The sequence below is a fragment of the Aquila chrysaetos genome, chromosome 13, assembly GCF_900496995.4.
Source record: "Aquila chrysaetos chrysaetos chromosome 13, bAquChr1.4, whole genome shotgun sequence".
Classification (NCBI taxonomy): Eukaryota; Metazoa; Chordata; class Aves; order Accipitriformes; family Accipitridae; genus Aquila; species Aquila chrysaetos.
The window spans coordinates 15,365,867-15,386,619 of NC_044016.1; the positions used below are offsets into that span (position 1 = coordinate 15,365,867).

At 38.0% G+C, this 20,753-nt stretch overlaps 1 protein-coding gene across 3 annotated transcripts in view; it reads left to right on the forward strand.

Moving 5' to 3' along the window:
- Positions 1 to 1,035: 1,035 nt before the first annotated feature.
- PLEKHH2 (pleckstrin homology, MyTH4 and FERM domain containing H2) overlaps positions 1,036 to 20,753 on the forward strand; it is a 61,476-nt gene continuing 41,758 nt past the window's right edge. Inside the window, exons 1-4 of one of the 3 annotated variants that reach the window (XM_030034494.2) lie at positions 1,066 to 1,151; positions 2,149 to 2,265; positions 5,598 to 5,727; positions 20,589 to 20,651. In XM_030034494.2, the coding sequence (XP_029890354.1) occupies positions 5,605 to 5,727; positions 20,589 to 20,651 (186 nt within the window). In that variant the 5' untranslated portion in view covers positions 1,066 to 1,151; positions 2,149 to 2,265; positions 5,598 to 5,604. Of the gene's footprint in view, positions 1,152 to 1,600; positions 2,266 to 5,597; positions 5,728 to 20,588; positions 20,652 to 20,753 lie in introns of those variants that run through there. The other 2 variants (XM_030034492.2, XM_030034493.2) reach the window with 2 other exon arrangements.

Here is a 20,753-nt window from a genome sequence, read left to right on the forward strand (position 1 = left end):
AGAATCTGTAAAACATTTTGCCTCCCTAAATCACAATCCAAACAAAATACAATCCCTAAATCTCAGTCCAAATCGACACGTACATGAGGAAGATCCCTGTACGTGCCAGACAAGCAACATACTGATTACTTTTTCCAAATACTTTTTAATACTTGCGGCAGTCTTTTAGAAGAGACCGAGATGGCTGGTTACCAGAGACGTACTCACAGGTCTTTTCAGCCGGAGGGGACACAGAGCCTGCTGCCAACATGACTCACCAGCACTTGCACCTGCTGCTTCACCCTCTCTAGTACTAAAATGCAAAGTTTGTCGTTACCTATTGGACACAGCAGCTCTGCAAGACCCATTCATCCCATAGTATCCCCACCACTGCCCCCGTGACTGCACGGTTCCAACCCTCCGGTTTACACTTGACAAATGACCTTCCACAAAAGGTGAAATTTAAACTGCAGTAAGCTCCAACGTTGGAGGTGACGAGCTTCAGGACAAGTGGATGCTTCCTCCTAGCTAGTCTCCCCTTCAGAAACTGACGCGAGGTCAATTCCTGCTTCACAAACGAACTTAAAAAAATGGGATGGGGAGGGGGTCGAGGCAGGCCGTCCCTTCCGACGAGGGAGGCGGAGGGAGGCCAAGCTTGGGCCGCGGCCGATCCGGCGCAGCACCCACCCGGATCCCCTCCGCCTAGCAGAGCCGCCAGGCTCCCGCCAGACTTCCCCGGACAGACCGGGCCGTGCCGCGGTTCGGGAGGGCGGCCCGGCGGCTCCGGCCAGCCGCCCTCCGCCCGGGCCCTCCCGCCCCGGCACCCCGTCGGGGCCAGAGCACGCGGGTGAGGCGGCGGCCCGCAACCAGCGGCCGTCTGAGGAAGCAGCGGCGCGACAGGGGCCCCAGCAGCCCACCCCGCTGGCAGGACCACGAGGCCGGGCCCCCTGGCCGCGGCCGCCGCCGCCGAGCCGCGCAGGCCCCGCCCGGACGCCCCGCCGGGGGCGGCCCGCCGCTCCTCAGTGGCCGTCGCGGCCGTCGCTCAGGCGCCCGCGCCGCTCGCCGCGGGGATGGTGGGGCGGGCGCCGAGGGGCGCGGGCAGCCGCGGCCCCGCAGCGCCCACAGCCCGGACGGCGCCCGGCGCGGCAGCGCGGCGAGCCACGGCCGGCCAGGTTTGACCTCCCTTTCCTTGCCCCTTTCTTTCCCTCCCTTTGCGAGCGGGGCCGCGCCGGGCGGGCGGCAGCGCCCGGGCCGGCCCCCGGGCCGGCGCCCGGCTCTTCCCCAGCGGGGCGGCGGAGGGGCGCGGCGGGACAGCCGGCCCGGTGCCCCCGGGTGGCTACGTCGGGCGTCGGATGGCGTCACGCGGCGCCGTCACGGTGGAGGGTGACGTTCTATTAGGTCACCGCGGTGTCGTTGAGTGCAGTACCCCGGGGGTGCATCAGGCGGTGTCCCCGCAGCAGAAGGCTGACGAGCTTGAGGTCGCTTTAGGGTCCTTAAGGTTCAGGCTCCTCTCGTCCGGTTGGCAGTGCCATTGCCACTATCCCCACTATCCCCGCCCCCCCCCCTCCCCGAAACAAGAGTGAGAAGAACACAACTTCCAAACAAACATGCAAAATCAAGATATATTTAAAAAATCTACACCGCCAGCTTTCAGAATGTCACATAAAAGTTAAACATTTGTACCTAACGTGATGTCACACTGCAACCTTTAAAATCGCTGTCATCGGGAAAAGGGACGTAAAATGATCTTCTGTGTTTTAATGTCGTTTGCTGCACGCATTTGACAGTGCTCTGCAGATGAGCCACGGCTTGTGCCATTTCCCTGGGAAGCCACGCAGGCAGTGGCTCCGTAATGAGCTGGGAGGGGGCAGCCTGGCCCCTGAAGTCAGGAGGGTTTGCTGGGGTCTGCGCCCGGTGCTGGAGCCGGGGAGCCCTGGCTGACGTGTTGCTTCATGGGAACAACCTCGTCAATAGCTAAGAAGCAGCAGAAAAAAACATTTGTAAATCAGATTTTGAAGAAAGTTCTTAATAGTTTAGGCTTTTGAGCACAGTTTGAGCACAGAATTATGCAAAATGAGTCAAATGGAAAATAAAGTTACCAGTGTTTCGACACGAGTAAGGGCCCTGCCAGCAACAAACCTGAGAATGACTTCCTTGATTCCCAAACAGGTCCACTTTGTGCCTCATCATTTCCTTTCTCCAGTCCAACATTTATGGATCCAAAACTATTTGAAAGTGCCGAGTTTGAGTGAAAAGGGTGGAAGAAAGGGGCCTGAAATTCGAGAGGTATGGTCCAAATGCATTTGGGCTGGTGAACATTTTAGGATGGTGTAGGGAGCCCACCATGTACTGTGCAAACCCACTCCTGTTGAAAGAGAAGGACTTACCAAGCTTTCTCCAACGGAGAAAGGACATAGAGAACATACAGACAGAATATAAAGTGTTTAGTTAAACACAGCGTTTTGTTAAAAGCAGAGGAAAACACTGACAGTGCGATAAGGAACGTGTAAATTTTTAACGTGTTTCAAAAAGCTACAACATTGTTCCCTCCTTCCCCCTTGAAATGTATTTTGAAAATTTCCAAGCAGACAGCAAAGAAAAGGAAATTATATCAATCCCTTTGGGGAGAATGTGACATTCTGACTTCTTGAAGCCTATGAAGAAGCTTATAAACTTAAAAAATGAAAAAGACGAATTTAATCTTTCCAGACTTGTCAAACTTGTCTCAGTTAATTTTTGATGGCATAATTAGAACTTACCACTTTAATGTGTGCTTTTTTAGTTTACTTTTCAAAAGATCTTATTTTTAAAGACTTAGGGAAAACGGAGGGCTTTACGGTGGGAACTGGAGCAGGAAGAAGGGGAGGACTCTGTGTAGGTTTGAGTGCTGATTCAGAGTACTCCATTAAGCCAAGAGAGATGAACTCATTTTTTTCCTCCCTTGGGGAATCAAACAAGAAACAGGAAGTCATTGATTCAAAGTAAGATCATTCACTCTGCAATTGTAAACAGTGTATTATGTGCCTGTAAATATTTCCAGAACTCATTGGCTTGTTGGAAAATATGAAGCAAATTATTATAATCTCTAACAAACAACCCACAATAAAAAGAGTTCTTTTCAAACTTTTTATCTGTAATGTTTATACAGTAGAATATTAATTAGCTTGGACGTTGAGAAACTACTTGGCTGGACACATTGTTCGCTGCCAGAAATCCGTCTACTCAAATGTTTTGTCTGTTGAAAGACAAACATTTTTAACTCCACCCTGTAATATTGTGCCCTACCAAAAAGCAAAAATGTTTTCACTACCACAAACACTGAGATATCCTACTGTTAACCAGATGTTGGCTGAGTTCATCTCTTGTCTTACGTAGCTGTAATTAGTCAAAAAGGAAAAACATTGTAAAAAATCCTAAATAGACAGTCTAATAGGAAATTCCCATTCCTTGTTACTTAGGAGAGCATAATCCAGGCTGTCTGTCCAAATCAATCTGCAGGTGAAACTTCTGCTTCCTCTGTAAAGCAGGAGAAGCTGCTGCTTGGAAGTGCCACCTTCCTCCCTTGAACGTGGGGACTCTGCACAAGGAAAGAGGAGCGAGGATTAGGGACAGGACTATGGTGAGCAACCTGGTTCCCTGACAGTCCAGGGATTAAAAGATGGAGGGAAATGGTAAAAGACACCAGTCACCCAGAAGGCTTGCAGTTGAAATGATTGTATGCCTAAAGTTTAGAATTCGGGTGTTGTAGGATTGGCTCAGGAAACTATTTTAATAACGTGCTTAAATCCTAGCAATTCCATGGGGATTCCTGAGTGAGGGGTTCCTGAATAGGGGTGGTTGTAACCTCAGGCTTAACAGCTGGAATCATAGCGTGCAGGACCGAGAGGAAGAGGGAGTCAAGAATGGAGCAGTTACCTTCAGACAAGTGATTGTGGTGATCGTCTTCTTCTAACTTAAGATATGGAATGAAAGGAATAAAAAGTTAGGGTATGTGAAAGGAAGGAAAGTTTTGAGACAGTTTTTCACATGCTTAGCTATGATGAGCTTGAAAGTAATTTGAGACATTGAAAATTTAGAAGAGAATTAGAAAATATTAATGTATTGAAGAAAATGTAAGGACTTTTTGGAATACTACTCATGACTTTGGTCTCTCTTGTGATGCTTTGCCTTTTCCTTTTTTCTTCCTGGTGTCAGGAACAGTGGAAAAGATGAATCTGTAGGTCCTTCCCCTCTAGGTGATGAGAGCTTGGGGAAAGAGGGGAACTGGGGCTGCCGCCTCTGACAGTGGGAGGAAAGGGGGTGCTTGAACCTGGGCTTTTGAAGGACTGGAGTAGTCATGGGGAAGGGGGGCTCTCAAAGATGTTGCTTATTAATCCATGCTAAGTGGGTCAGGAATTGCATTATAGAGATCTATGTTATGCATGATTTTCCTGTGCCAGCCTCTTTCATCACACTGAAAATGGTTGCTACTTGCCTTTCCTTGTCAGTGTGTCATTGTCCATGACAAAGGTGACAAACATAGAGCATAACCTTATGACTGGTAATTTTTTGTTTGTTGTGATCTTCCAGCTGCCTTCCCCTGAATGGTGTTTTTGTGGCTGTTTGTTATTTCAGAGATAAATTGAATACTTAGGGGGAAGTCAAGCTTTATTTTCAAATCCAAACCTACATGCTCAGAGCCTTGCAAAGGCCAGGGCCTTTGCTTGCAAGGGAGCTTCTTGGACTGAATGGTTACATTCAGCCATCCACTTCATCTTTATTAAGCTGTCTACAAATAGTTGGAATACAACAGAGCCCAGTCCTTCTGCTTACACACAGATGATTTTCTTGGCTTCTCAGACTCAAACCATGATGAGCCAGCTCTCATCCTGCATAATTTTTCCAGCAGTGCTTGTCCAAAAGGGCACTGAGATTAATTTCCAGAAGGCATGAGCAGTTAAATGTAGATAAAAGCACAGATCTGAACCTGAAACATGCATGAACCAGGATGTCCTGAGATCTGCAACAGCTCATGTAAAGGGGTTGTTTTTCATGTGGGGGATCCATTAAGGACCATTTACTCACCTGCCTTTACATTTGGAACCATAATCTCCCCCTTGCATCTCATTGAGGATATTAAATTTTAAAGGCAATTTGATTAAGCATAAGAATTTTAAAACACTTTTTGAAGAGTCATCTGCCAAACATTAAACTTGCATAAAACCAAATGTGCTACTAACTCACAGGTAGTTACATCTGTATAACTTATTTTCTTAGCAGAAGCTCAGTTCTCTACAAGCCTCTTCTATGTAAGAAAGGACATATACAGTAACTGAAGATTAAAATGTGTGATGTGTCTCTGTTTATCAAGGAAAACATATTGCAGCCCCAAAATAATTGAAGAAATTAAAATATGATAAACCTAAATATTATCAGCACAGATTTCAGAAAGCTCCCAGTTACAAGGGCCTTTGTAGACTAATGTACTTTTACTAAGTTTTATGAAGCTGTACATGTACCAAGTTTGGGGGCATTCTTGAGATTTATATAAAATAAGTTAGTATGTATATTAATAAAAAGTCAGACTTTAAATACAGACTCAATTTGACATGGGGATTTTTTTCCCTTTCTTTTTCCAGCATAAATATGGCTGAGCTTTCAGAGCCAGAAGGTACTGTAAACTGGAAGGAAAGATGTTTAACTCTGGAGTCACAGTTAATGAAATTTCGTCTCCAGGCAAGCAAGATCAGAGAATTGTTAGCAGAAAAGGTAGGTCTAATGGTATGAATTTTAATGCTGTATAAATGATTTTATTTGATGATGGGGGCTGATCACATGTCACGGTTTGAGATTACAAGTGCTGGGATTTTTTCAGACAGAAAAAAAAAGCATTTTAAAACAAAATATATGGAAAACAGGTATCTTTTAATGTTGGGAAAGAATTTCACACATCATTTTTGCCAGCAAGAAATGTTAATTTTCAAATAAGAGCACACTGGCAACTCTCCTGCAGAGAAAAATATGTATCCAGTACTCACTTTTACAATGTCTAAGTTAATGTTTAACACATTTCCTAAGTATTTAAGATCTGATTTAACACACAGAAATCACTGGGGAGAAAATCCAGAAGTATTATTTTCCCCAGTATTCCTTACTGACTCATATAATTTACCAGGCTTCCTTTTCCTATAGTAAGACATTTCCAACTATGGCTAGTCATCTGAGTCTAGGGACCCAGGAAGTTGAAAAGTTAATTAATTATATTAAATTATATAATTTAATTTGAAGAATATTGTTTAAATATATACTTTGTTTTGCAATAGAGAAACATTTCACTTGGTATGTTCAAATATGTGTATCCCAACAGTCAACCATAATTGAGCCCATATATGAAATATAAAAAACCCACCATTGTATTTACCTGGCAACATTTTGACAGAACAAGGTAATTAAAAGAGTACAAGGGACAAAACATTTTAGAGAATCATTGGAAGGAACTATGTCACCATTAATATTCACTTCAATTAATTTCTCATTAAAAAGTTATTTTGTCAAAACCACCCTAGAGCTAAATTTTCCATCACTTGCTCCCCCCGCAAAACGAAAATAAAATTCAGATCATTTTATAGTATGTTAGAGTGACAATACCTTTATTTTATACATTTATGTTAATGCTTCTCTTTTGTGAATTTTGTGAATCTATTCTCCCTTTGGAGCCATAAATACATTTAGCATCCACATTTAGCCCTCTCTCAATCATTTTCATCTTACTATATTTCGGTGGGGACAAGAACTAAATAGTATTAAATCAGAAAGAAACATATGTTTTTGTATTTACGAAGAGCAGTGGATGATGTACAAAGTTATGTGCTCCGGTCCTTTCCTAACAATGCTTACACTTTGTTTTCTTTGACAGCTAAATTAACCACCAAGTATGTTTTCATGGAGATACCTATGTTAATTCCAGGATCTTTCTCAAAGTACTTTAGATTTCTATATTATGTGTCATTTGTTATTTTATTGACTGGTCACTAAATCTTGTAAGGACCTTTTTGTAAATCTTTCTTGTCAGAAAGCTTCTATTATCCTGAATAACAAAATACCATCAAAATCCTTGTCCAGTGCTCATTACCAAATGTCTACATTGAACAGCGTGCACCCCAAACAAATCTCTGCAGATCTCCATTGACAGCTGCCGGTCACTGTGTGAAGTAATCAATAACCTACTATTTTTATTGAGCCAGTTTTTTAATTCATGGAGGGACGTTCTCTCTTACCCCATGGCTGTTTGTTCCCTTTAAACACTTTCCAAAATCCAAATAATTATATAAACTAGATCCACCCTATCTGCAGCCTTGGTGATCCCCTCAAAGAACTTCAATACCTTTGTGAGCCAAACACACCTCTTTATAAGGGCCTCTTTGACTCTTCCCTCGTCTATCATACTTATCTACATGCTGCCTAATTCTGCTCTTATAGTTTCCACTAATTTGCTTACTACAGACATCAGACTTAGAGATCAATAGTTGGTTCAACTGTATCACCCAGTTCTTGACTGAATATCATTTGGCAATTTTTTACTATTCATTTTATCTATTTGTGCCCTTATCTCTTCTATGGAGGTATAAAACCTCAATTTGAGATGGAAAAAAATGGAATAAAGAAGTTTCATATTTTCTGGATTAGACTTTTTTCATTAAGTAGGTCTTTTTTATTAAAGTGAACACGAAAATTTACAGCAATGTAAAATCATTGTTGAATAATACCAAGTTCCACTGGAATCATATTTTTACAGTTAGTACTCCAAATAGCTCTGCTTTGGCACGACTAAAAATATTGCTGTTAGAAGGCAGTGTAGTTGAAAACTCTCAATTGTTTTATCAATCCTGCAGTTTTTCTGTATGACAAACTCTCATTGAACAGGTACTGCAGAATATTTGGTTTTGAAAGAACAACCAGCTGTACAAATGCCATCCTTTGAAATTTCATTTAAAAATTAAAAAAAAGGAAAACTACTCAGTCCTTCATTCCAGTTAGCAAGGCCCACAGATGAGTTAATAAATCATTATCATCAGTCGTGGAGGAGAACTTACATCAAAGAGTACAGTACTGTCTACTATAACACTCAAAAGATTGTTGGATGCTTACACAGTCGGGTCTGTTAGATGTCATATATCTTTTCTGTCTCTTCACCCCATTTGGATCACTATATTTAAGGATGGAAGTCAAGTGGCTAAACACTGGACATGACTTTCTAGGGACTTTCCAGCAGCTGTAACTACCATGTTTTATGCAGCTGCTGATGATTATAGTTTTGGCAACCAAAAAGTTAAGATCCATGAACAGTACTTCACAAAACTATCTGAGTTAAAAAGATTTTAGAAGTTTGAATGTTTTCTATTTGACTTTTCACTTTGTTCATTTACCGTTTGCATTTACAGGCTCTTAACTGCTAGAAATATCCTCTTAAATTAATAGAAATGTATGCATAATCGTATGATTTCAGAAGTCTGCATTTAAAAAGAAACAGAATAAGAGGGATAAAATCACAAATCTTCAGCACTGTGCCTGAAACAAAGAATTCAAAGGAAAATCACTTATTCTCTCTAATCTGTGAGAAACTCGACTCCAAAATAGCTAAAAAATCTTAAGAACTTGTCGCGTTACTGCCCTCTTGTTTTAGTTTACCTTAGCTTTCTCAGAAATTTTAGAAAAAGTGAAGTGTTTACAGGAGGTAAAAATGGAAGAAATATTTTGTTTTGAAGACCACGGGTCCAAAAGTATTCAGTTGGGATAATTTGATATATTACTCTCCAGAGCAGAGCATTAGCAGACTTCATGAAAAATGATCCTTCTTCTCACTTTGTCTTTGACTTTTTAAGATGAATCTTTCATTCATAAACTGGAATTCTGTTGGGACATGCATCAAAGACTGGTCAGAGCTCAACAAAATTACACCATATTCATCTGCAAATTTATCAGTCTTGCACAGTTCAAAACCAACAATTTTCAAAATGGGCACTAAAGTCTTAGCTGTATTTATTCGTATGTTGGTTTTATTTGTAACAAACCAGTGGTTATTTTTCACATATTTTTATTTTTGAAATTATACAAACATTTCTTAGTATTTGTAAAAGGAAAGATACACTTACGCTAGTTTGAAATTAAACTGCATGCATTTGTTACTCAAAAATATATTTGGGAAATAGCAAAGTGAATAATGAAAACCTGATTGGCCAGTACTTGATGGGCATCCCGATACTAATGACAACAGGAGAATACAGCTGATGTCAGCCTTTATAGGTACTTTCTAGATTTGTTACCTGTTATAGAAGGAAAGAAATTCACAAAGCACACAAATAATTCTCACTCATACTTTGATTAGCACAGGCCTTTATTTGTGGTTTTGTTTGCAATCATCTTTATGCTATGAAATGTGTACTAAAACATTGAACAATAGCACCAGACAGTGTTCTACTTCAAAATAGCAACAGAAATCACAGTACTATGGTGTGACAGACATAAACCCCTCATGGGTATTAAACTATGTAATTGTTGTAGAAAACAGAGTGAGAGTGATACTGTGACAAAACAAGTGGTATCTACAAGAAGATAAGAGAAATGAATTGTTGGTAATTCTCCAGCCTTCCTCCTCTGCATGTATTTGAGAGGTATCTCTTCAAGACAGGGAATCAGGAAAAGGAGTTTACATCCTATTACACTGTGTGTATGACTTGTCAGAAACTTCCATTGGATTTTTCCCCTTATATTTGTTCTATAACTTAGTCTAAAACCAGAATTTAATAAGGGTTTGCTTGAATCTATCCTTTTTCATTATTTGTGTCTTTAACCTATGTGCTTCTGTAAATATATTCGGGCAGTGGATTAATTGAAATACTTTCTTATACACTAGAAATCAAATACCTTTGCAAAATTATTTTATTTAATAGTGCCCCTGCAAATAAATGAACCATCAACATGGGAAGTTTTCAGTATATTTTCCTAATAGATGTGTTCTAATTTAGAGAAACAAACTATTTACTGGGTTTTTTAAGTCTAGCAAGTACTCATCCTTGAACCTCGGTGGTTGAGGGGTTTGAGGAATTTGCATTGTAAGCGTGTTTCACCAGTACAGCTACCAGAACTTAAATTTTTTAGTGAACCTGGGGAGAAGAAGGGAGCGGAGGAAAGGAATATACAATGTTTTCAGAAAACTAATCCATTCACTGTTGTTTATTTGTTTGGGTTTTTTATTTGTTTTCATTTTGCCAAGTAGTGTCTATATTTATAAATCTTAACATGCAAAGAAAGAGACCTTGTTGGAGTTTTAAGCAGAAGCTGCTGCTGTAAGTGGGAGAGGTCTTTACAGGAATTTAAGGAATGATGTAGAAAGTATCCCTAGTACACCAAATTTAGGATGGCTATGGAACTGAGTTTTAAGTAGAAGCATTTATTTTAATGCAGCTTGAGTCCTATGTATGTGAAGAGTTTACTAAAAAAACCTTTGTTGAATAAAAGATTACAGTATTCTACTGCAAGTTTAGCTCCTAGCTAGCATTTCATGTCATAGGAAAAGTTGGTGACCTTCATTCTTTTCATAGTAAGTACATTTTTCACCTAAAATATGTGTGCAACATCAGGTATAACGTTAATGTTTTTCCTACCACTAAAATATCATTTTAGTAGAAGAACTACATAGCCGTGTTAAATTTCCACTTGGGCAGCCTCCACTGAATTTCTTTTTCATCAGACCCCATAAGGACTGAATATGGCACTATCCCAAATGTTGCATTATGGGCTGTCCAGTGATACTCAACATTCACATGAATGTCTCCAAGTTTGTTTCCTGCAGTGCTGAGGGTGATTATTTTATGCTTTGAGTGATTTTCAACAAATATAAATGATTAAGAGACAGGATTATTTTCATGTATGTATTGATTTGTTTGCTTTTAACCTTCCATTTGGATATGCTTTGTATACATGCTCAGCTGGGAAATGAGTGTGTACATGATAAATGCAATAATATTTCTACTTTCTGTACAGATTATGAAAATTGAATAATAACTGATTTTTAGGCCAAATACTATTTCCAATATATTCCAAAGCATAACACATTCCTGACTTTGTCTTACAAACCAACAGCTAAATCCATGTCCCACTGTATTTTTATTCATTTCGCAGTCATATTTATGGTATGTCATTTGACATTTCAAAATGAAGCAGATGCAGTGTGTTTTGTTATCTGTTGCATGACAATTTCAAGATTAACGTTTTCGGAGGAAAAGTCCCTAACGCATTTGACTTGTGCAGTGATTGCCAATATGAAAATTGTAAAAAAGCACAATGAGTATTTCCATTTGCATTCCAAGGATTATGAAGAGTAAAGTAAAAGGGAGCAAAGTACCATAGTACCAGAATTATTCAAATGAAGGCTATTTTTCATTATTTCAGTTGCTCTTAAAAAACTTCTTGTCATAGAAGATAATTCAGATGCAATTAGGAAGATAGAAACAGGAGAAAGCAAGAGTTAAAGAGGATAAAAGTTAGAAGTTTATATGGTTAGAATCTTAGGTTTGTTTACACCTTTTTAATACCTATACCTTTTGTCCTATAATTTCATTTTTATCCCATGTCTATTATTAGGTTTATGCCATGCCTTTTTATAACAGTGGGGGGGGGGGGTGGGGGCGTTCATTGTTTTTGTACATCTTAAACGTACATTCTTTCTAAGGAGGCTGAAGATGGGGGTGGGGGTGGGGGTAGAAAAAAGAGAAGTCAGGAAGCAATAAATTAGCTGTTCTTGTAGAGGCCAGGCTGCGTAATGGCATGAAGAGCACAGCCCTTGCTGTGAGGCCAGAGTATGAGTATGTTCCCTCTGGTGGTACAGAGACGAGGGCACCTGTATACTATTCCAACCCACCTGAGATGGGGAAGTTGATGGAAGTTGTGGAAGCTGTCATAGTGGGCAGCCACCTGTGCAGATCCTTAGCTGATCTAATACTTGTTTAGCATTTCACCTGTCGGAGCTACAAGATGTTTTTTCTCCATTTTTCATGGAGGGAACTCTTTTTGCTCTTAGAAATTATGCATTTAATTTTCATTCCCTCAGAGAGTATTTTCAGGCTTTAAATATCCGTTGTCATGTCTTCAAACTGCATTGTGCATGTATTTTTGGATTCTTCTGCTGCTTTATGATCTGTGTTTCCTAGGTGTCCTATACGCTTAATTTCATGAATAAATTCAGTTTCAGTGAAGTTTTCAATTTTTTAAACTTTGGCGGTGAGCGGGACCTTTGATTCTTAAGTCATCACCTCTCAGGCAGTGACATGGAAAAAAGGCCTCATTTCAGATGTTCATGTGGTGGCTCTAATCAGAACTCACAATTCAGTGGGACAGAAGTAGCAGAATTTCCACAATCGCAGTACAATGATCAAAACAAAACAAAGCAGGCAGCTGCCTTTTAATACAGATGAACAACCAGTTGTTGATATATTTCTCTTTTCATTTTTTCATTACGCATGAGACTTTTTTTCCTTGCCTGCCAAAGCGCTTTGGTACATTCTTCCATCTTGCTAAACAGTATCTTCACTCTTTCAAGATTTTTAATGTTATGATAATGTCTGTTTGTGCTAAAGTGGTGGTCTACATAATTTGTATTTGATTGTGTCTCTGCAGTTCAACTATCAAGACAAGATCTGAGTTGGAAAAGACGACAGCCAGAAAGAGTCAATGTTCCTAGTATTTTAGCAGGCTTAGGAAAGTCGTATGACTGATGTTGGGAAAAGCACAATTATTGAGCCAACATTAAACGCTGCTCATTTGTCCTTTGCTACACTGCCTCCCCAAATCCCGCTGCTGAATTTAACTTTTTTAAGTTTGTATATTTACTGGCAGCTGTCCTAGACTACTAATTCTGGAAGAGTTTCCTCCCTGGTCTTTTCTGTTCTATATTTTTAATTTATATAGTTTCCAGAAGAAATCATTAATTTTACTACAATGAACTCAGCTGAAATGCGAAAGATTGTTTTTTCATATGTACTTTTCACTCATTTAACGAGCACTAGGAAAACCTTTCGAGCTAAATAATTATTCTTAAAATCATGTTCAAGTATTGAAAAGAACTTGAAAGAAGTAAAATATAACTCAGTGGTAAAACTGGTCTCATGTCACGGAGACTGATAAAAATTTTGAGCCTGATCATTTTGGAAACTGAGCAGATGGGAGACTGATAATTTTTGTAGGTTTCATTTTGTTCCAAGGAAAGGCTTTTGTGCTAAACATAGTTCATGGGAATGAGCTGAAGCGCTAAAAACAAGAGTTAAGAGAGATGTGCAAGTAAGAAGTACCTTTTGCCTAACTAGGAGAGCAGTGCCAGAAGTTGAGGTAGTTAGAAGTGGACAGGATTGTGATTCTGCACATCAAGACTGCAGAACTACTAGCCATCTTCAGAAGAAGCAGGAGGTCTATATATGTGTATGTATGTGTGTGTTTTTATACACACATACATACATACATATATAAAGTTGTCATCAAAGACCCAAATTGCTTTTACACTCCATATTTCTGACCATGATTGAGGCAGAGAAAAGAGTTAATCCCTGTGGTGAACTGTCTGAACAGAGAAAGTGATAAATGAAGAGGAGGAGTTTGTTAGATGGCAAATTTGCAGAGGAATAGTTGATGCTGCTTTGTTCCTGAGAAGAATTGTAGCCTTTTACCTTTTAATTGGTATTAAAAATGGAGAAGATAGGAGAAGGAAAAAATGGGAGTGCACTGAAAAGTGGCAGCTTGTGAGCTGCCAGGTTGTGAGCACTAAGCTGGGTTTTGCAGTAGTCATAACCTAGGTGGGCATTCAGGTGGGATGTGAAGGAAAAAGAAGGCTGTAGCTTTGAGGATTTAAGCCAGATGATAACTAATTCATCTAAAGATTTTTTTTCATGTAGGAAATAATAACAAACAGTAGAATTCCATATACTATGAACCAGTAAAATAGTGAAGAAAATTCACCATGCTTGATCTGTGAGTAGCCTAAGGAACGTTTGAGCCCCTTTAAGACTTAGCCTTTCGCATTAACCCCTTTGGGAAGATCTATGACAAAAAGAAGATTGGGTTCAGAAAGCAGTTCTTCATTTTGATGGCTAAATCCACACCACTGAGAAATATTTTTATAGGTTTCAACTTGTTCTAGGGAAAAGCTTTTGTGCCAAAGTATTAATTTTTTTACTGAAGCCTTATTTAATTTTATAAGTATAGGTATGTCTGAAGTATCACTTCCTAGATTTATAAGACAAGATGGATTTCTATTAATTAGTTAAAATGCAAAGCTGTTCTATAAAAGATAAGTCTTTCTAATTACTGTGTTGCCTTTGGGATAAAAAAATCATCCAGTAAAGAACAAAATATATCTTACCCAAGGCATGCGCTAATTCCTTCTTTACAAATTATCTTCTTGTTTATTTTTCCTGTGAAATACTAATATCTTGATTTTACATCACTATTCTTTAGGTGCTTTGTCTATGTGGCTTAATTGGTCAGGTCATATTTTAAAGTTTGTTGTAGTTTATAAAGATTTAGCACTGTCCTTATGGTAGATACATAATATGTAGAAGAGAAATGAGTGTCAAAACAGAAGGAATAATGTTTAAAAATATGGATGGAACATACCCAGTCAGCTTTTTAATAAATGAATTACAGAAGTAGGAGGAATATTACTTTGTTTTCCTAAGCTAAACCACCAGAAGAGAGACCTTTTTGTAAAAAGAGTAAGTCATGCTTCTAAAACTGTTTTACCATTGCTTTTAACTAACAAATGTATGCAAGGCTTTATACATGTATAGATTGGGCATAGCATATTTTAAAACATGAAAACTGGTGGTTGTCAAAGGCACTGCCAAAGAGATGACTTTTGAGTAGTACTGGCTCTATTCTTAAGGAAATGCAGAGATTTGTTGAAATACTTGGGTTTAAACATAGGAATATAGAACCAAAAGGGGAAATCTTGGTCACATGCAGTGCTGTGGAATAGCTGGCAGGCATATTCTTCAAACCATTTATAAATTTATCAAGCACCACATAAAAAGTAAGATCTTTTGCCTTTATAGCTTCTATTAAAAGGCAGTTCCAAAATCTTTTTTAGTCAATGTGGAAAATGAGGGTCTTCTAATTTCCAGCCTATGTTTATTCACCACCAGTTTATATCTGCTTGCACCTTTGAAAGACAGTGTAGGTGTGTTTATCCCTCACCAGCTTCTCCTATTTGTTTATTTATAGAAGCAACCATATACCCATGTTTCTTTGGTTTTGTAAGTACTATGTGGTAGGACTGATAGTTCACAAAATCTAAAAATGGACAGATTTACTAGTTTTATTTTTATGTGGAACATAATTTTTCAACCACAGATGGTTTGGGCCTTTTTTCAGATGAGGAAGAATTGAAAAATTGAAATGCAAGGAAAAAAGATTCTAAGCATACCATTCTCAAGTCACTGGAGGTTCTGCACTTAATCCATAGACAGACTGTATTTCTGCTTCAGAAACTTTAGGTTTTAACTCAGTTTTCATTTTTGAAAACTCTGACCTATTATCAGCATGCTTTGAAAGGCTTACAGAGAAGTGATGCTTTTCTTTTTGTTCATTAATGGTCGTATTTTTTTCCTGTATTTATTTAAAAAAATTTCCAAAAAGTCTACGTGATACAACTGTGTTGTTTATAATATTAAAAATGAGGAGACAGTGTATTGTGCACTGATTGTAATGTAAATTTTAAATGTGAATGGGACAAGTTATTACATTGAAAATTGACCTGGATAAAAAATCAGGTTTTTGTTCCTATAAATAACATACATTTTCATATCTCAAAAAGGAATGAATTCCAACAATTTTTATTTATAAAAATAAAAGATTTCCTTTAAAATTATTAAATAACTATTTCAAATATCAGCAGAAATATCCATTTAGTGCTGTAATTTCTCTTTAATGCACATTACAGGAACAATGATCTGTATATATATGTATATAAATGAACATATATATACACATATATGCATACAAAAGGAGTATTTTTGAAATTTATGAGTGATGACTTTTGAGTTTATACCCTTTGGTGATTTCATGCAATACGTGTCTTAATAAAATGAAAATTTCTTTACTTGCACAAAAATATATATTGAACATTTCTGAATACAGTCAAGAAACTTCCAGGTGACCTTTGAAAAAGAATCGCTATATGATTTGCTTTTGTATTGAAAAAAATTCCCAGTGACTGTGTGTTGTGCTTCAATGTCCAGACCTCCAAGGCAGTACACCTCTTTGTTTTTATTGCTGCCATGTTTCTTCAAGGCATTCAGTATTTATTCACATGCGGCATTTCTCTGTTCATTGTTTGAACAAAAATAGCTCAATTTGATGAGTGTCAGATGTAGAGTGGTTATTTCCTTACCAAGTTTAAAAACAAATCTGTTTCTAACAATAAATACTGTTTTCCATAATTCAGATAATTGATGCAGCATGCACTAACACATTTTCTGAAAATTATAAGAGGATTTTTACACTTAAAAAAAGGAGAAAGTGTAGGTTAAAGTAGCAGTCTGTTCTTCTGTACCTGTGCCGATCTTGTTCTTTAGTCAGTATGCATGTATTTTTTGTTCGTGGGCCTAAAACATTTATTCTTTCTATTTAAGACTGTAAAACCAAAACCAGTATAGATTATGACAGGACGCCTTTGACTCCTTAATGAATTTTGGAAAGAGCCTGCACCAATCATAGATGTGCATGACAAGAATATTCCTTACAAGAGGTTTGTTGAACTGGGGCATTATTTCAAGATATCTAATTCAGGACATGATAGAAAATCAAGCTTAAATATACTTCACATGCCAAATGTCATCAGTGACATGCTGGCCCTCCACATTTCTCCTGGGAAGCCAACTTTATGTCTGTTGATATTTTAGAGACTGTAGTTTGTTCAAGAAATATCTAGCCTAACAGCTGGTATATACCATTTAATTCCAGTGATACTGGTGATTTGCATAGATGTATATAGAAGGAGGCTGGTGGGACAGATGTCTAATTCAACAGACTTTTCTGTTTTTCAAATCACTTTCTATATAAAGTCAGAGTTGGTCATCAATATTCAAGTTGCAGCCATAGGTGAGAGTTCTTTCTTCGGCATCTGTAAAGCACACTGACCTTTGCCTCCAAATGTGGATATGGCTACAGTTAGCTGCCGCTTCCATCACGAGGTTAAGTTTAGGTAGTATTCACCTTTTTTTTTAATTTATTTTAGGATCTTAAGCTATCTATCCATGATCTGAAATTGTCTTTATAGTCACTGGGTAAAGAGGATTTACCACTGCATTTCATTCTTGACAAGTTCAAAGCATGACTTTTGATTTAAACAATTAGCTGTTAGTCCAATCACGTATTTTCACCTTCTCTCTCTCCTCTCTCTCTCAGTAATGCTGTGATCATTGCTACAAAACTTCTTATTAACTTAAGAAGATTTAAGGTTAGGTTTTCTTCATGAAGAGAAATCCTTCCCTTGGAACTAGTTCCGATGTTTTGCCCAACAAGTTTGATAACCTTCAGAGTATCCCAAAGCAATAATTTTTTCTCATTAACTTCACAGGTCTATAGAGTAGCAAAGCAGTCAGAGTATAGATTTAAATTTCATTTTTCAGGCAAAACCATTTTGTGGATTGGTTAGAGATTATTTATGCAAATGGAGAAAAAATTACATATTTTAAAAGTTTCATTATTGTTAACAATAGGCACTGCAAAACAAACATATAAACTCTAAAGAAAGGGAAAATCAGGACTTACTTAGTAATTATTATGTAGCATCAAATTATTGAAATGGTGGCCAATTTAATAGAAGTGCTCATGTTTGGTAACTATGGTATTCCATTCTTGCTGAATAATATAGTTTGTGCTTTTTTTAACATGAGCCTCCTAAAATAAATTGAAGACCCTTTAGAAATTTTCCAAATAAAGCCTCATTAAGTTGTTGCCGGGAAGCTGATTGACGTATCCATATTGTGAGATTATGCAAAGCTTCTTAGCATACCGTCTTGAAATAGTTAACTCTTAAAGAAGCAAAAATAAACCTTGTTCTTCCATTTTTAATCTCTGAATGCTTTTTTTCTTGGTAATTATTCTCTCAGCTCCTTTGGCTCCTAGCTTTATATTCATCATAGCAACAGCTTTCTTCAGAGCATGTTCTTTGTCCCAGTAGTCTACATGAACATATTATTATGTTCCTGGTCCTGTGCAATAGTATATATTCCTAGCAAGAGGTGCATTGTGCAGTTTCAGTGCAGAAACGTGGAAGGAACTTAGGTCTCTAGTGCACTGTATTATCCAGAACTCAAATTGTTGTGTAGAAGGGCAGTGCTACTGCTTAATGCTTGTACAGCGATTCAGTGATTATTAGATACTGCTAGAGAGACTAGTTGTTTTTGGGTTTAAGCCGAGTCAGAGCTAGTTGTGCTGCAGTGGCAGCTGAGTGGACCTGGCAAGTGCCATTTTCATGTTTTATTTCCATTTATTAAATCTGCTAGGTTTCTGATACGACCTTACAGATGAAATTAATTTTACTTATGGGACATAAATAAATTGCCAATTACTGCCATGGCAATCACGTGCATTTACAAATTGTTTGACTGTGAAAATTGATGAACAACTTGCTACTCATCAACAATGAATTTCACATTATAAATATCTGAAGGAGTTTTCTGTCATAATACTATAGAATATTAACAGCATTCATTATTTATATAATAGCTGCACTTCTACGTGGTTTAGCATAGTGCTTTTACTACAGTTGAATGTTAGCTGACCATATATTCAGAACTAACCTCGATTTCTGAATCCTCAATTAACTAAAAAAGAAAGTCTTAAAAACGATATTAAAGTGAGTCTTGTAAACCAAACTTCTATTTGAACGTAAAACCAGAAAGACAGATGGAAAGTAACCTTAGAATTCAAAATTCTAAAAATTAAACTCAAAGTTAAAATCTCAACATGAAGTCATATAAATATGAAATTAAATACATGTGACCAGAGAGGAACAAAGAAGGCTCATATCTCTGTCCAGCTGTCCAGACTGTTAGTACATGAATGACTGAGATGATAATTTCCTGAGAAGTGTTCTTGCAAAACAACTCGTTGGGGACCCAACCATAACCAGGCGTATTGTGACATGTTCGTTGCTCTTGTATTAATGGTGTGTTGTGTATTATGATGTAGACTTTGGGTTTTTTTATTGTATGAGAAAGTACTAGAAGGTCAGTCACAGCTTTTTTTATGTTAGCGAAAACTCATTTTCTCCATTTTCAGTTTTTGATTGATAGAAAGTGATGACTCTGTGTCCTTGTCTGGATGAGGTGCTAAAAGTACACAAAACTGTTTCATGTGATTGACAACATAATTGGGAAGAGAAAAAAAGAGACAGAGTGAAAAAGAAACTGAAAGATGCCAGAAATCGAGTACAAACAGGACAGAATGAAACTGATTATTTTAAAACCAAGCAGTAAGCTGGAAAAGGAATAAATGGTTTTCATTTGCATTATTTGTATGATATGCTTTTCTATGAACAATTTTGAAGCTGAATACTGAGTATCCCAATGTTAATTGTTTAATGTTTCATCCCCTTAAGATGAACTGAAGTCTTAGCTAGGTATTTCCTGAGAACCAGTAAGTCCTTAAGTCATGGAATACCTTACGTACCTTCCAGTGTTATTTCAAACCACAGTTTACTTCTTAAAGAAGTCATAATTGTATTGTTCACCAAAAGCAGACTAGAGAGCTCTTAACAAAATGTAACAAAATATAAACAAAGTATTTCTTTCTGGCCTCTTCTGTTCCATATTGTTGGAAAACCCTTCAAAATGAATCATGTAAAATGCAGGGGTTTTCCGAGGCCCAGGGCAAAGGTTGAGCCTGTGATTTATTATGGATCATTATAAAGTAACGGATCAGGGTCTCTCACCACTCAAAAGTGACCTGCACTCCTCCATGTTATGCTGGTCTCTGTCATCGTCTGTTTCTATTGTGGCTTTTCACGTTTTTTCCCATGGAGCACCTGAGTCCACTGTGTCTCTTCAGCCTCATACCTCCTTCTTTCATGCAGAGGGTGGAGAAGTCTGGGACAGGCCTTGTAGCACAATTCCTCTCAAGAGCTAAATTTGTAAACTTCAGAAGAATTAGCGGCCATATTGTATAATGTGCCAAGTAGCCTGTACTCTTGCCAGTTTTGGAAGGACATGAAGGAGCTTAGCACTTTCTAAGACTATGAGCCTGCATGAGGAAAGTTTCAGGGCTATTGTCAAAGGAATGTCTACTCTTGGTAGCAGCGGAAAAAAGTGGTATGTCATATAGCAGCCACAAAATTATACTATGAAGAAAAGTTGTATTAATTTTTTTTTCTGTAGAAGAATCTTAAAGTTTTAATACGGTCATAATGATGAATTATTTTCCCAGTCTGACACACTGTTTATCCTTTTATTTATTTTTATGCTCCTGCCCACAACCTGTCTTTTCCTTTTTCAAAACAGACCATGAAAATATGTTTCATTGTGGTATTTCTGGCAGAAGGCGTGGCCATTTTACTACATGTTTTTATGTATCTACAGATGCAACAGCTTGAGAAACAAGTTATAGATGCTGATCGTCAAGCAGAAAGAGCTTTTCAGCAGGTATATATATAAATAGAAAAATATCTCCACTAGCTATGTGCATGTTATTGTAATGAAGGGAAATACAGAAAATTGCTATTTTTTTTAAGTATTGCTTAAAAG